Genomic DNA, 16,807 nt, shown 5'->3' on the forward strand with positions numbered 1-16,807 from the left:
TGTTAAAGTATTGGTATAACTATTTTAATTTCAATATTTGCATTGGTGTTGTCAGTTTATTTTTGAGTTTGATGTCCCTTTGGTATCTTTTGACTTTTGAGTTTGATGTCCCTTTGATATCTTTTGACTTATGAGTTTGATGTCCCTTTGGTATCTTTTGACTTATGAGTTTGATGTCCCTTTGGTATCTTTTGACTTATGAGTTTGATGTCCCTTTGATATCTTTTGACTTGTGAGTTTGATGTCCCTTTGATATCTTTTGACTTGTGATTTTGATGTCCCTTTGGTATCTTTTGACTTGTGAGTTTGATGTCCTTTTGGTATCTGTTGTCTCTCTTTTAGTATCAAAATTATATATGTAGGCCTGGAGGCACAACACTTTTTGTTATTATAACTCATTAATTGTTTGTATTTTAGGTCAACAGAAGAACAGTTTTGACAGAAGGGATGGACATTAGAGCTGTTAGATCTACATATAAAGTTCAGGTAGCCTTACAAGCAGACATTGATAGTTTCTGTTAGATTTATTCACAACCTTTTTAGACTCATTAAGAGCTTGATGCTATCAGATTATATAAGTATTCCAGATGGAAATATTATTATAAAATGTTATTTTCATTTTGACTTTCACACAGCTAAGCCGTGGAAAAAAATAAGCATTTTCAACTAATTTTCATAGTTTGCTCTTATGTTTTACTGTTACCATTGTACCAGGTTAGGGGAGGGTTGGCACCTTCAAACATATTTAATCCTGCCACATTATTAATGTGCCTGTCCCATGTTAGCAGCCTGTATTTAACTTTCAGTGGTTGTCGTTGGTTTATGTCTGTCATATTTGCATTTCGTAAATTGTTTTGTCATTGTTTGTTATGAATTAAGCCATTAGTTTTCTTAAATGAATTGTTTCTTTTTTTTTCATATCAGAGTCTTTTATAGCCCACAATTATATATGGTGTGGGTTGTTCTCATTGTTGAAGGCTATACGGATGCCTATAATTGCTAACATCCACTTCATTTGAACAGGGGTGACTTGTCCAGAACACTGTGCCCTGGTTATTGGTTAGGTTCATGTCATACACTTTCAGCATGTCTAGAACACTGACAGTGTTCCACCTTGAATCTCAGGGCAGAAGGGTGCTAGTTGTTTGAAAGGGCACTTTAGCGTTATAACCCAGATTTTAAGGGCAATGTTGGACAGTGTCTAAATTACCTTGAATATTGCTAGGCTCAGCTGGAGAACATTAGTTGTATTTAAACCATATTCAAAAATTAATGTGTTCTTGATGTTGGTTCCAGTAAGTAATTTGTTTTATCAAATTATCATACCATGAAGCAAAGCATATCATTTTTATGTTACATTTGGTCAGGAAAATAAGTCTGTGTTCAACCCCTGGTTATTGGTTAGGTTCATGTCATACACTTTCAGCATGTCTAGAACACTGTAATCATCCCCTGGTTATTGGTTAGGTTCATTTCATACACTTTCAGCATGTCTAGAACACTGTGTTCACCCCTGGTTATTGGTTAGGTTCATGTCATACACTTTCAGAATGTCCAGAATACTGTGTTTAACCCCTAGTTATGGGTTAGGTTCATGTCATACACTTTCACCATGTCCAGAACACTGTGTTTATCCCCTAGTTATTGGTTAGGTTCATGTCATACACTTTCAGCATGTCTAGAACACTGTGTTCACCCCCTGGTTATTGGTTAGGTCATGTCATACACTTTCAGCATGTCTAGAACACTGTAATCACCCCCTGGTTATTGGTTAGGTTCATTTCATACACTTTCAGCATGTCTAGAACACTGTGTTAACCCCCTGGTTATTGGTTAGGTTCATGTCATACACTTTCAGAATGTTGAGAACACTGTATTTATCCCCTAGTTATGAGTTAGGTTCATGTCATACACTTTCAGCATGTTCAGAACACTGTGTTCACCCCTTGTTATCGGTAAGGTTCATGTCGTATACTCATCATTTAGTTTTCAGTGAAGTTTATTGCAAACTGTTGTATATCTTTGTTTTTGGCAATAGTGATGTCTAGTTTTTTTTCAATTTATGGTATTTGTTTTGCCTGGAAGAAGTGGAAAAAGTCAATATTTGTTGAACTTTTTCAAGAAGCCTTTATATAAAAAAAACACTGATAATGTTTTATATCGCAAAGAATAGCGGTGATATAAAGAATACACTGATATTGTTTTATATTGCAAAGAATCCATGATATAAAGATTACACTGATAATGTTTTTGTTTTATATATTTCTAGGAACAAATCCTTAAAACTTGTAAAATGCTGCTGAATGAGGCAGAGAAAATCTATGACTTGGAAGTCAAACATGAAAATGACCCAGATCTCTTAGATTTGAATTTGAATTCATTGGTAACTGTAATAGATACCTTGAAAACAGAAGTTACAGAACAAGACACCATGGAAACAGAAGGAGATACTGCAAAAACAGAGCCATTTACTTTAAAAAGAGAACCAGTTGCCATGGCAACAGAACTAGTGTCTATAGTAAAAGGACAATTCACTATAGAAACAGAATCAGGTACCATGGTAACAGGGCCAGTTATTCAGACACCAATGCTAGATACCAATATAAAGTCTAATTTTAGTGAAAAAATGTTAAATGCTTTAAACAAAGATAGTTTAAAAAATTCTAGGACTACAACGAATGCATATTCTAGATCAAATCATGCAACCATATGCTTGACAAATACATCAAATCAAACTACAAATGTAAACACTTTACAGATCTTGACAAATAAGTCTTACCAACCAAGAAATCAGAACGCTTTACAAAGTTTTACAGAGACATCAGCAAAAGAGGTCATCAATAAACCATTTACACAGAGTCAACAAAATTCCAAAACTGCCGAAATGTCACCTGATGCTTTAATTGATCCAGATGAAATAAAAAAGGAAATTGTAGACTACATAAAACGATCTGGTACTTCAGAACTGATTCTTAGTAGGGATAAAGTCAGAAATGGACAAGATATAGATGGAGACACTGATAAAGGCAGAGATGCTCAGAATGGCCAAGAACTGGAGGAAGAAAAAGAAATTAAATCAGAACCAACTGATGCCGAGTCTAACCTTTACACATACGAAAAAATATCACATTTAAATAAATATGTCGGGAAAAAGCCAAGGAAGGTGTACAGACTGTATAAGTGTACTGTGTGCAAGAAGACGTTCGACTATCTATTATGTGTACAGAACCACATCAGAATTCACACTGGCGATAGACCATATAAGTGTGGAGAATGCCCCAAGGACTTTGTTACAAAGTGTAGTCTGGCAGAACACGAGAAAGTTCATACAGGTAGGGTTTGTATTTGTATTCGAGATTTGAGAATTAGAAATTAGCTTCATATAACAAATGTAGAAAAATTTAGAGATGCATGTATCATTATAAATATTCCGCCAACATTTAAAAAATCAAATAGTTGTATCTCTAAGAAAGCAAATCATGCATAGGAACCAATCTTTTTTTTAATTCTGATGGTTTATGTCATGCATGTGGCTATCAGTAATACAGCATTATTAAATGGATGTTTTCAAATTAATCCTGTATTATGTTCAAGTACAGTCGTACTAGGTCAAGGTTAGTTATATTGTGTTAAGGTTAGCTGTATTGGGTCGAGATTAGCTTTAAGGTTTGCTGTTTTGGTTCAAGGTTAGCTGTATTGGGTCAAGGTTAGTTGTATTGTGTCAAGGTTTGCTGTTTTGGTTCAAGGTTAGCTGTATTGGGTCACGGTTAGCTGTATTGGGTCAAGGTTAGCTGTATTGGGTCACGGTTAGCTGTGTTGACTTGAGGCGTATTCTGGATATTCAATCTGTCCACTGTCCATAATTGTATATATTCAAAGAATAAAATGATACAACATGAAAAATAACAATTGCTCTTACATCAAACTTGTTGAAATCTAATATTGTGCTTAATACACACATCCACTTTCTGACACCTTTATTGAACCAAAGTCACCTTTATTGAACCAAAGTCACCTTTATTGAACCAAAGACACCTTTATTGAACCAAAGTCACCTTTATTGAACCAAAGTCACCTTTATTGAACCAAAGACACCTTTATTAAACCAAAGTTACCTTTATTGAACCAAAGTCACCTTTATTGAACCAAAAGCCAGAAGTTCAAATCCTGTATTGAAACCAGTAAATATTCTGTATTAACCAGTTATCCACATGTCTGTCACATCTGTGTACACATGTACAGGCTTAAATACATATATATGTGTGTATTTTCTAATTTTAGGTGAACATCCACATGTGTCACATCTTTTGTATTAATGTGTCACATCTTCTGTATTTATAGACTTGTATTAACCTGTTACTTTAGATCTGTATTAATAGACCTGTATTAAGGACCATCTTAGACACATGGAAATGTTTAAACTGATCAATTTATAATGTGAGCCTCGTCGGATAGAAATTGACCTTATGCAAGTGCACGTATACGTGTACATGTGTAAGACTTTGATTGATTTTAAAACATTCAAATACGAAACAAAGGATGAATTTGTGTCGGTTTTGTAGGGTTCTTATATCAACTCAATTTTTAAACAGTTATAGACTTTGCATAGAATTTTTTTTACCCGAAATAAATTAACAGATGTATTGACATTCATTTGCATAAGGTTGATTTATATCCGAGGCAGTTCATATATTTTCAATCATTAGTTAAATGTAATAATGTATTGAAAACAGACGTGAGGTTTTAAAAGCAATAAATGCAACCTGTACAATTTAGAAATATTAGTCAAATTCCAAGTTTTACGATTAATAATCATAGAATTACAGCTATAAAAGAAAGTAGTAATCCCTAAGTTAGCATTAAAGGAGAAGAGATCAAGATAAAGAGTGCATACAAACTTGTTACATCTATGTACACAAGCATACATTTATATATGAGTATTTTCAATTTTAGGTGAACGTCCACATTTCTCTCACATCTGTGTACACATGTACAGGCATACATACATATATGAGGGTAGTAATGCCCTTTACCGTCAGGCGTCAAACAGCGATTTTTGGCTACCGTTAGCATCAAATTGGTTAAAATATTACCGTGATTTGTCAAAATATCCTTATAGTGATTCGTCAGAGGTCTCAAATAATTATTGTTACCATTATTTTTGGAAAAAATTTAGCGTGATTCGTCAAGACCAGTCTATTTTTTTATCGTCTAAAAGAAAGTGTACATTTTATCGTCATGCACCAAAAATTACCGTGTTCATCATTTGGCAAGAATTTTTACCGTTATTCGTCATGAAGGTCCATTACGACCCTCATATATATATATATGTGTATTTTCTAATTTAAGGTGCCTGTCCACATGTTTGTCACATCTGTGTACACAGACATACATATATATGTGTATTTTCTAACTTTAGGTGAACGTCCACATGTCTGTCACATCTTTCAGGCATACATATATAGGTGTATTTTCTAATTTTAGGTGACCGTCCACATGTCTGTCACATCTGTGGCGTAACATTTATGCAGAAATATAAGCTGGATATCCATCTACAGAAACACAATGGTGAGACAAACTACAGCTGTGATATTTGTGGTAAAGGATTCATCAGAAAAGATCATTTAAAAAATCACATTCAGTCCCACAATAAGGACAGGCCTTTCTCTTGTAAGATTTGTGGTCAAAGTTATAAAACAGAGAAATCGGTAAAAGTGCATGAAAGATCACATGCCCCGGGGACATTCCAATGTCATTTCTGTCATAAGGTGTATACACAGAACAGAAACCTTAAGGTTCATATCAATGCAAAACACAATCTCTCTCCGCTCGACAAAAGTAATGGATCAACGACAAGAAAGAAACAAAAATCGGAACTGGTTGAGTGTGATATATGTAAAAAATATTATCGAAAAAATTATATAAAAACACATGCTAAAAGTCATGATGAAAGTGCCAAGGATTTTGAGTGTCAGGTCTGTGGGAAAAAATTTGTAACGGAAAGTTATTTAAATTATCATGAAAATATACATACGGGTGATGGAGGAGAAGAATGCGATGTTTGTCATAAAATGTTTGTTAATCAACGTTCCCTTCAAAATCACATGGTCATACACACTGGGGCTCGCCCATATAAGTGTGAGATTTGTAATAAAACGTTTGCTCATTCTTGTGTACTCCATGTACACAGGAAAACACACACCAAAGATAAAACATACACATGCCAGGAATGTGGTTTACAGTTTAGTTTAGAGTATTATCTAAAGAGACATGCTAAATTCCAACACGGAACTGGGAGGATTTATGAATGTGAAATTTGTGGGAAGGAGTTTAGGCGGAGTGACCAGATCAAAAGACACAAAGAAACACATGAAAGGAAAGAAGAGAAAAATAAATTGAAAGAAAATAAAGAGTCAAGAAAAAAGGAAAAAAACAATAAAGAAGACAAAAACAGTAGAAGAGAAAAAGGAAGAAAAAGAACATTATATAGAAAGTGATTCTTGTCCTGAAGAATTAAGTACAATTAGGTCACATAGAAAGAAGAGACAAATTAAAGAGGACGATGAAGATGCTATACCTAAACCGAAACGAAAAAAACGATCAATTTGAAGAAATACAAAAATGGAGCATAAAATTAGATGAATTAGTAAAAAATGAAAAAAGGGGGACAAATTATATTTTTTTATCTATTTTACAAAATATTTGTTCAAATTTCTAGATTATGTTGAAATTAATCTTTAAATTGTATACAATAATTTAAACTGATGTTAGCTGCAAACTGTGATGTATATAGTTAAATTTCAAATTTCTAGATTATGTTGAAAATTAATCTTTACATTGTATACAATTATATAAATTGATGTTGTTGTTTTTTATATAAGTTGCAAACTAGTTAATTTTCAAATTTCTAAATTATGTTGAAATTAATCTTTACATTGTATACAATTATTAAAATTGATGTTTTTTTAATATAAGCTGCAAACTGTGATGTTTATAGTTAAATGTTGTTCGGTTTGCCCTTCTAACTCCAACATTTGCATTTTACTATCAAGATACATAAAGGCAAGACATAACTCTGTGTCCACATTTTATTTTAAGCTGTAAACTGTGATATATGTAGTCCTGTTAGGATGATTTCAGATGCTCCATCATTTGTTAAACATGTTTTAGTAAAATTGGTGTACATGTATAATTTTATTAACGACTTTCTTTTTAGTTGACAGAATGTTTTTCTTTGTATGAACATAAACAAATGAGTGCATTATCCCTTTATGCCTAAATTAAATACTATTTTTGGAGTCTAGACTATACATTTACATTCCATATTCCATTATATATATATATTTATTTATTTGTAACTTTCTTTTCAATTAAATATGTTTTATTATTTAACTAATTTGTAAAATAAAATTATATTTATTAGCATTTGATGATTTTTTTTTCTCAGAATTTCATTAAATGGATATCCTTTTCATGACAATATTGCATATTAATATTTCCTGGCATCAATCTGTGATTTGACAATGACTAACTAAATTGACTATCTCAAATACAATGTACTTGATGTGTATTTATAAAATCATTGATGTATGCTTGCAAATTATAAAATACTATAATTTATTGTAAAAATGTATATATTTAATAATTGTCATCCATGGAAATACTGTTTTTATTAATGAGAATGATATTTATGGTGATAATGACTTCACATTCCATTTTAAATATGTTATATTATAACATGTTGAAGGGGAGCTAATTTTTTGATGATGAGGCAGGGTTCTCACTAAGGCGAGTCCATTAGTCCAGGACTCACGAAAATCTATCTAGACTCAATATTTTTAAAATTGGTAAGATCAAATTTAAATGTTTTGTATAAACTGAACACAAATATCATGTTTATAGCAAACTTTTAAAAGTAATCTGAATTTAATGTCTATTAGGTCATGGAGACTAAAATAATGAACTATATTGCAATAATAAATATCATCTTTATACGTTTGGACTCACCATGGCTAAAAATATTATAACATGTTAAAGGGCATATACTTTAATTTGGTAAGGGGAGATAGTTTTTTAGATCATAAATGAAGGGGATAGACTTTGGTAAGGGGAGATATTTTTTTAGATCATAAATGAAGGGGATAGACTTTGGTAAGGGGAGATAATGTTTTAAATCATAAATGAAGGGTGATAGACTTTGGTAAGGGGAGATAGTTTTTTAGATCATAAATGAAGGGGATAGACTTTGGTAAGGGGAGATAATGTTTTAAATCATAAATGAAGGGTGATAGACTTTGGTAAGGGGAGATAATTTTTCAAATCATAAATGAAGGGTCATAGACTTTGGTAAGGGGAGATAATTCGTTTAATCATAAATGAAGGGCGATAGACTTTGGTAAGGGGAGATAATTCTTTTAATTACAACTGCAATTTTTAATGGTTGTGTCCCCTTTAATGAAAAAGAAAAATTTGATAGTTACATCAATGGAAAAATAAATTTAATGGAAAAAGATGAGACTTACACAAGAACATTTTATAAATTTACTTGTACCAGTAAACTTATTTTAGAGTTTTTTTTTATTTCTAAGTAATAAAGTTATATATTTGGTCAATTTATCTTGACTTCATTCCTTTTTATACTAAGGTTGCCCTGACTTCTGACAGTCTTTATGGGACTAAGCTTGGGCTGTGGGTCAATAGAGTGTACTGTACTTTTTATACTAAGGTTGCCCTGACTTCTGACAGTCTTTATGGGACTAAGCTTGGGCTGTGGGTCAATAGAGTGTACTGTACTTTTTATACTAAGGTTGCCCTGACTTCTGACAGTCTTTATGGGACTAAGCTTGGGCTGTGGGGCAATAGAGTGTACTGTACTTTTTATACTAAGGTTGCCCTGACTTCTGACAGTCTTTATGGGACTAAGCTTGGGCTGTGGGTCAATAGAGTGTACTGTACTTTTTATACTAAGGTTGCCCTGACTTCTGACAGTCTTTATGGGACTAAGCTTGGGCTGTGGGTCAATAGAGTGTACTGTACTTTTTATACTAAGGTTGCCCTGACTTCTGACAGTCTTTATGGGACTAAGCTTGGGCTGTGGGGCAATAGAGTGTACTGTACTTTTTATACTAAGATTGCCCTGACTTCTGACAGTCTTTATGGGACTAAGCTTGGGCTGTGGGGCAATAGAGTGTACTGTACTTTTTATACTAAGGTTGCCCTGACTTCTGACAGTCTTTATGGGACTAAGCTTGGGCTGTGGGGCAATAGAGTGTACTGTACTTTTTATACTAAGGTTGCCCTGACTTCTGCCAGTCTTTATGGGACTAAGCTTGGGCTGTGGGTCAATAGAGTGTACTGTACTTTTTATACTAAGATTGCCCTGACTTCTGACAGTCTTTATGGGACTAAGCTTGGGCTGTGGGTCAATAGAGTGTACTGTACTGTACTTTTTATACTAAGATTGCTCTGACTTTTGACAGTCTTTATTGGACTAAGCTTGGGCTGTGGGTCAATAGAGTGTACTGTACTTTTTATACTAAGATTGCCCTGACTTCTGACAGTCTTTATGGGACTAAGCTTGGGCTGTGGGGCAATAGAGTGTACTGTACATATAGAAAACGTGGAAATTGTAGAACTTTGTCAGAAGTTTGTGTCTAAATATCATAAACGATCAGTCAGAAGTAGAAAAACGATACTGTAAATTCAGAAATTATTGCGTGCATTTATTATTGCGATTTTTCAAGAATGGACAAAAATGCGAGATTAAATATTGCGATTTTTCAAGAATGGACAAAAATGCGAGATTAATTATTGCGATTTTTCAAGAATGGACAAAAATGCGAGATTAATTATTGCCATATCATGAAAATCTGCATACAGATATATGTAACAGACATCAAAATGCGAGTCCTTATTATTGCGATAGTCACCCAGTCGCATTATTCGCATTAATAAAAACCTCGCAATAATTTCTGAATTTACAGTACATTGTTCATTTCCTTTTCAATTTTCTCCATGCATATGTAAATATTATTCATCGATTACCCATATGTAGCACAACCTTAAGTAAGGCTTCTTATAAAAGTAAGTACCGTAAGAATCCACAGTAAGTAAAATATAGTTGTATAAGTTGAACCCTGACTGACTTAGTTCTACCTCTTTAATTGTATATAATTTTTAGGGTTATTCCATTAAATTGAATGTGGAATGATAGGCAAGGAAGTTTTATTTTTGGACCTGGGTCCTGGGACATTTATGACTGTGTTCATGTGATGTATCCAGAATTTAAAAAAGAAACTATGTTGATTGTAGGGCTATTTTGAAAATCCATTCCTACCTTCCCATATCTATTTTAACTATTTGCTAATTGTATTATAGCAAGTTAGTTTCATGGTTACTTGAAGTAGCTGTTATTTTTAGTTCGTGTAGTTAGAAGTAAAAATAATAGTTTTCTTATATTTTGAAAGAAAATAAAATGGCTGATCTGTCCATACTGTTGTTATGGTGATAAATGACTACATTCCACAATGTATATAGTGTTGCCTGTTAATTGTATATTGTATTTATTTTATTTGAATTAATTCTTCTATTGATTTGTTATATACATAGGCTTTATTAAAAATGTTGAAGTTATGATTTATTTTATCAATTTTTATTATCTGAAAAATTACAGGGTTGTATTCTATTGTACAGAAAAGAAAATGGTTTGTGAGACAGCAACAAAACAACACAAAAGAATGAAAAAATGGGATACTGTGGATTCATTTATTTTCGTGGGTACCAATTTTCGTGGATTAAGGAAAACTTACATGTTCGTGGATATTTAATTTCGTGGTTTTTGACAATGTCTGCATACAAGCCTATAGTAAATTTGACATTCGTTGAACTTTTAATTTCATGGTTAACATATAACCACGAAATCCACAAAAATTGGTATCCAACGAATAATAATGAATCCACAGTAACATAATGCCACCCTGTAAATGTATTCCCAAACTATGTAGGCCAGTTATACACTTTACAGGGCATTTATGCAAGTTTGTTATGATGAATCCACTTTTTTTGTGAACTCATGCTTGATGTTCATTTGGTGTCGTTTGTTGATGTGGTTCACAATTGTTTCTCATATTTGTTTTTTATATATATTAGACCGTTGGTTTTCCAGTTTGAATGGATTTACACTAGTCATTTTGGGGCCCTTTATATCTTGCTGTTTTGCTCCATGTTGAAAGCCATACTTTGACCAATAATTGTTAACTTTTTATATATCATGACTTGGATAGAGATTTCTCTCATTGGCACTCATACCACATCTTCTTATTTATATTGGTTTGGGTTCTTAATGATGTGGATATGATCCCTAGCTGCATCAAACCAAAGAATTTAAAATTGGTATTTGCTTAAAATTGAAAATGGAAATGGGGAATTTGTCAAAGAGACAACAACCCGACCAAAGAGCAGAAAACAGCCAAAGGCCACCTATGGGTCTTGACCATAACAACTTATCTGTATCTATAATGATCAACTGATATATTCCAAATCAATTTCCATCCAGATTAATGTCAAGCAGGAGTTATCTACCTTTATTTTAATTATTAAATGACTTGGTTGACAAGTATTATGAATTCCAATTAGTACCAATATAAAGTGAATCTACTTTTTAATGTTTATCCAAGTAATTTCTATACATCCACAATCAACAGCTAGGACATATGGTATACCGTTGTCCATCTGTCCACTCAACCAAGTAATTTTAATACATCCACCATCAACAGGACATATGGTATACCGTTGTTCATCTGTCCATTCAACCAACTGATTTTAAAATTGAAAAAAAGTAGATAACTCCTGTCTTGCTTTAATATAACATGAGACTAGTATTTGGGTTTTATTATTTGAATCATTGGGAGAAACCCCCATTTTGATTTTGAAAACTTTTTGGCTTGTTGTTTAATTACCAGAATTAAGGCTAATCGTTTAAATATCATGCACTACTAAAATATGCTTATGATTTTTATCATGTGAATTTCTAACTTATTATAATTAATATGATAACTATTTGGAATGTGGGTTCCAATAAGTACTAATATAATATATATAATTGTCACAAAAGCAAGACATAGCGATCCTACATTCTGTCGGCGGTGGCGTCGGCGGCTGCGTCCACAAATATTCACTCTGTGGTAAAAGTTTTTGAAATTTTAATAACTTTCTTAAACTATCTGCATTTCAACCAAACTTGGACAGAAGCTTGTTTATGATCATAAGATAGTATCCAGAAGAGAATTTTGTAAAAAAAAAGTCCTGTTTATCCGTATTTTACTCATAAATGGACTTAGTTTTTCTGCCAGTTAACATTACATTCACACTGTGGTTAAATTCTTTCAAATTTTAATTACTTTCTTAAAGTATCCTAGATTTGTACCAAACTTGGACAGAAGCTTGTTTATGATCATAAGATAGTATCCAGAAGAAAATTTTGTAAAAAAAAAATCCTGTTTATCCGTATTTTACTCATATATGACCTTAATTTTCTGCCAGTTAACATAACATTCACTCTGTGGTTAAAGTTTTTCAAATTTTAATAACTTTCTTAAACTATCCTGGATGTGTAACACACTTGGACAGATGCTTGTTTATGATCAAAAGCTAGTATCTAGAAGGAAATTTTGTAAAAATTTATTCCCTGTTTTTCCATATATTACTTATAAATGGACTTAGTTTTATTCCATTTAACATTATGTACAGTCTGCAGTTAAAGTTTTTAAAACATTTATTAGATTCATAAACCTTCTTGGATTTTTACTAAACTTGAACAGAACTTCTTACAATCAAAAGATAGTCTCTAGAGGAAAATTTTTAATATTTTTTCCACTATTTTTGTTGAGCCTGCGACTAACAGCAAAAGTAGGCGAGACACTGGGTTCCGAGGAACCCTTACGCATTTTTATACATCGACAATCACCAGAGGACATATGGTATACCGTTGTCCATCTGTCCACTCAACCAACTGATTTTAAAATTAAAAAAAAGGTAGATAACTTCTGTCTTGCTTTAATATAACATGAGACTTGTATTGGGTTCTAGTATCTGAATCATTGGAAGAAACCCCCATTTTGATTTTGAAAACTTTTTGGTTTGTTGTTCAAAAGTTACAGGACTTTAATAACCGGATTAAGGCTAAATGTTTAGATATCATGCACTACTAAAATATGCTTATGTTTTTTGTCATGTGAATTTCTAACTTATTATAAGTTATATGATAACTATTTGGAATGTGGGTTCCTTGCAAATAGTGTTAAACCATTCAAACAGGAAAACCAACAGTCTAATCTATATAAAAAAAAAAGAGAAACGAGAAACACCAATGAACCACACCAACAAATGACAACCACTGAACATCAGGTTCCTGACTACATGTCTCATAGGCGAATCCAGGCCCCACCCCTCCTTTTGTTGGAAAAATTTGGTTGATTATATAGGGATTCACTGAAGCATGACTGGACAGGACCCCCTTATAAAAAGTTCTGGATCCGCCACTGTGTCTACATGTCTGTAAGACAGGATTCGGTTAACTTCAAGTTCATTTCATGGATAAGTGAAGCCTTTCGCCCCTCTTTTTCAACTGAACTTGACCCTGTATTCATGGTTCATTATGGTCAATGTTAAGTTATTGTTTTTGGTTGTATTCTTATACTATTGGCAATAGTTCTACTATATTTGGTGTATTGAATGATTGTAAGGTGTACATGTCAGTCTGGCAGGTTCACCTGAACTTGACCCTGTATTCATGGTTCATTGGTTAATGTTCAGTTGTTTTTTTTTTGTTGTATTCTTAAACTCTTGGCAATAGTTCAACTATTTGGTGTATTGAATGATTGCACATGTCAGCCTTTCGCCTCTCTTTTTCAACTGAACTTGACCTTGTATTCATGGTTCATTATGGTCAATGTTAAGTTATAGTTTTTGGTTGTATTCTTATACTATTGGCAATAGTTCAACTATATTTGGTGTATTAAATGATTGTAAGCTGTACATGTCAGTCTGGTAGTTTCCACCTAAACTTGACCCTGTATTCATGGTTCATTGGTTTATGTTCAGTTTTTGTTTTTTGTTGTATTCTTATACTAGAAAATCTTATAAAATCCTTGTTATTTTTCATAGTTTTTGAAACAGAAAAGCAGCCAATGTTAAAAGTATGAAAAATCTAGAGAGAATTATTTCCCGCCAAACTTTTCGATGGCTTATATCTCGAAAACATGCACATGGACACCTTATTTTTTTCTTCTTTTTTAATTCGTTTATTTATATAGTATCATTTTAGAACAGTCTTTTAAAAAGCTTGTTATTTTGAAACAGAGTAGCGAACATCCTTAACATTGGAATTTGATGCTTTTATGCCTGCAGCAATAAAGAGCAAAGACTGGTTAGGTCATATTTTCCTGGTTCAAATGAAGATGTAAGCAATACCTTTGAACTGGATATAACTGATTGTTCAATGAATGTCATATAAAGCCTGTTAATAACATCAGTTCTAAATGCACATCTACTAAAAATATATCATAACAATAACATGAATAAGAAAGACAGATTAATGACATTTTTTACTCAACTTTATTTTCAAATAAATATTGCATATCAATATGTTTTTACAAGAGAAATATCACATAATACTGGACGACAACACACAAATAAAACTGACGGAATTATTTTATGCAGTACCGATACATTTCCTTCCATACAATCTGGACTATCCCACACTGTATAAATAGCTAGCATCTATTATTTAAGGTAGATTAATTGTATACCTCCATCTTGGATTGTAAAATAGTAGCACATAATCAGTCTAGTTCCTTGCCTAAATTTGCAAATTTTGAGACAGATCAGCAATTTATGTGAAAGACTGTTAATTTAAATAAGGACAAATAATTGATTAATTGCAGTATTTTAACTGTTTTAACAAATATTGAAAACTTGTTTCTGTTCAAATTAATTTTCTAACTTAGCCATTTAGGGGGAGTTAACCCTTATAGTAAAAATTCTGTTTTATTTCAAATTTCTATCTCATTGATTTCTTTGTATTCACAAAAAAAAAATTTTCATGCATAATATATGCAAAATTTAATCAATTTTGCATGACTTGTAGCTTGAAAAATAGCAGGGTGACCCATGCTCTGTATTTTTCTTGAAAAAAAAGGATGGTAAAATCTACATTTTGGCAGAGTATAAGAAAATTTTATCTGAATGAATATATACTAATGTATCATCTTTCTTAAAAATGGTCCAAAAAGGACCAAAAACTGGCTCATTCGAGAAAATCAATCTCGTTGAGATGACCAACGATAATCTTTAATTATTTGCAATGCAATAATAAGGGACTGGATGGAGGGGTACTTAATTTCTTTATTCAGATTTTTAAGGCATTTTTCTTTAAATTTAACAATATTGCTTATTGTGTAAAAAAATAAGGTGATTTCCTTATTCTGAACATCTTTCATTCCTGTGATCAGTATTTAATTATCTAATCCTTTTATTTTCAAATTATTCTTTATACTTTTGCCCCCCATTATTTTTTATTTTTTTTTTTTTTTTGTCATTATTCTCTATTCTTTAAACACCATCTGGACCCTCAATAATATACAACACACAAAATGATGGAACAGTATATAAAAAACAAAAATAATATTTTACATTTTTGTAACACGTCAGAATAAGCAATAATGATTGTACAAATGCAATAAAAAGAGATATGGAAAAATAAATTGCTGTAAAGGTTAAGCATGACAAAAAATTTCATCAAATATAAAATGGTCTAAGATGTAATAGTTAATTCTAATGTTCATCAAATATAAGATGGTCTAAGATGTAATAGTTAATTCTTATGCAATTATTTTGTATTAATGGTTCTGATTGGATGACAGTAAGCGTAAAATTCTCTATCTCCTTGTCTGTAACTAAGGAAGCCGACATTTTGAATTCCGGAATGTATTGACATGTAATTTCTACAATAATAAGCAAAACAACTCACATGTTGCACCTAGAAATCTTCTTTTTAACACATTTTATTACATTCTGAAGCGGCCAAGAGGCCAGAAAATGCCCGGTGTTCACGTTTGACGCCTGAAGAATACCTATGATTTCACCTAGTTTAGGGGCCAAAGAAGATATAACATCTTTTCGCGAAATGTTCCATAACAAAAAATGTCATCAAATATAAGATGGTCTAAGATGTAATAGTAAAATGGACTATAATCATTTTTTATTTACTAAGCGAGACAGAATGCTGCATGGGACGTCAGAATATAATCTTTCTTTTTAATGAGGTCAAAGTTATCTAAATAATACTTGTTAAAGGTAACGAACAATAAACTCATTCATTAACTCATTATAAAATATAAATTGTCATTTTCTAGAATATCACCTTTCTTAGCAATAACTCTTATTATACTCTTATATAAAGGGACATTGATTTCACACTTCAGTGGTTTTCAAAGTGATATAAAAGTCACACTTTGGTGATATACAAAGCATTTTTGATGTCTCACTTCAGTGGTCTTCAGAGTGATATTGATGTCACACTTCAGTGGTTTCCAAATTGACATTGATGTCACACTTCAGTGGATTTCAAAGTGATATTGATGTCACACTTCGGTGATTTCTAAAGTGATATTGATGTCACACTTCAGTGGTTTCCAAATTGATATTGATGTCACACTGCAGTGGATTTCAAATTGATATTGATGTCACACTTCAGTGATTTCTAAATTAATATTGATGTCACACTTCAGTGATTTCTAAAGTGATATTG

General features: G+C 32.2%; 2 protein-coding genes and 2 long non-coding RNA genes across 7 annotated transcripts in view; 3 read left to right on the forward strand and 1 right to left on the reverse strand.

The window, feature by feature from the left end:
* The window catches only part of LOC127731748 (multiple epidermal growth factor-like domains protein 10), a 455,295-nt gene that overhangs the window by 408,522 nt on the left and 29,966 nt on the right, over positions 1 to 16,807 (reverse strand). The gene's annotated exons all lie outside the window — the stretch shown is intronic.
* The window catches only part of LOC127731770 (uncharacterized), a 243,318-nt gene that overhangs the window by 151,939 nt on the left and 74,572 nt on the right, over positions 1 to 16,807 (forward strand). The window lies entirely within an intron of this gene.
* Positions 2,274 to 7,306, forward strand: LOC127731749 (zinc finger protein ZFP2-like). The gene is made up of 2 exons (XM_052240587.1): positions 2,274 to 3,332; positions 5,485 to 7,306. Exons 1-2 carry the CDS (start codon positions 2,294 to 2,296, stop codon positions 6,495 to 6,497), a joined length of 2,052 nt encoding a protein of 683 aa, XP_052096547.1. The 5' UTR covers positions 2,274 to 2,293; the 3' UTR covers positions 6,498 to 7,306.
* LOC127731763 (uncharacterized) lies at positions 7,474 to 10,632 on the forward strand. 4 transcript variants are annotated; one of them, XR_007995736.1, is made up of 3 exons: positions 7,486 to 9,049; positions 9,131 to 9,292; positions 9,374 to 10,632. It is a non-coding gene; the product is annotated as an uncharacterized LOC127731763 (long non-coding RNA). The 4 variants fall into 4 exon arrangements; XR_007995733.1 differs by having other exon boundaries at positions 7,474 to 9,292; XR_007995735.1 differs by having other exon boundaries at positions 7,474 to 9,292; positions 9,541 to 10,632.

The sequence above is a fragment of the Mytilus californianus genome, unplaced genomic scaffold (genome assembly GCF_021869535.1).
Source record: "Mytilus californianus isolate M0D057914Y unplaced genomic scaffold, xbMytCali1.0.p SCAF_20, whole genome shotgun sequence".
Classification (NCBI taxonomy): Eukaryota; Metazoa; Mollusca; class Bivalvia; order Mytilida; family Mytilidae; genus Mytilus; species Mytilus californianus.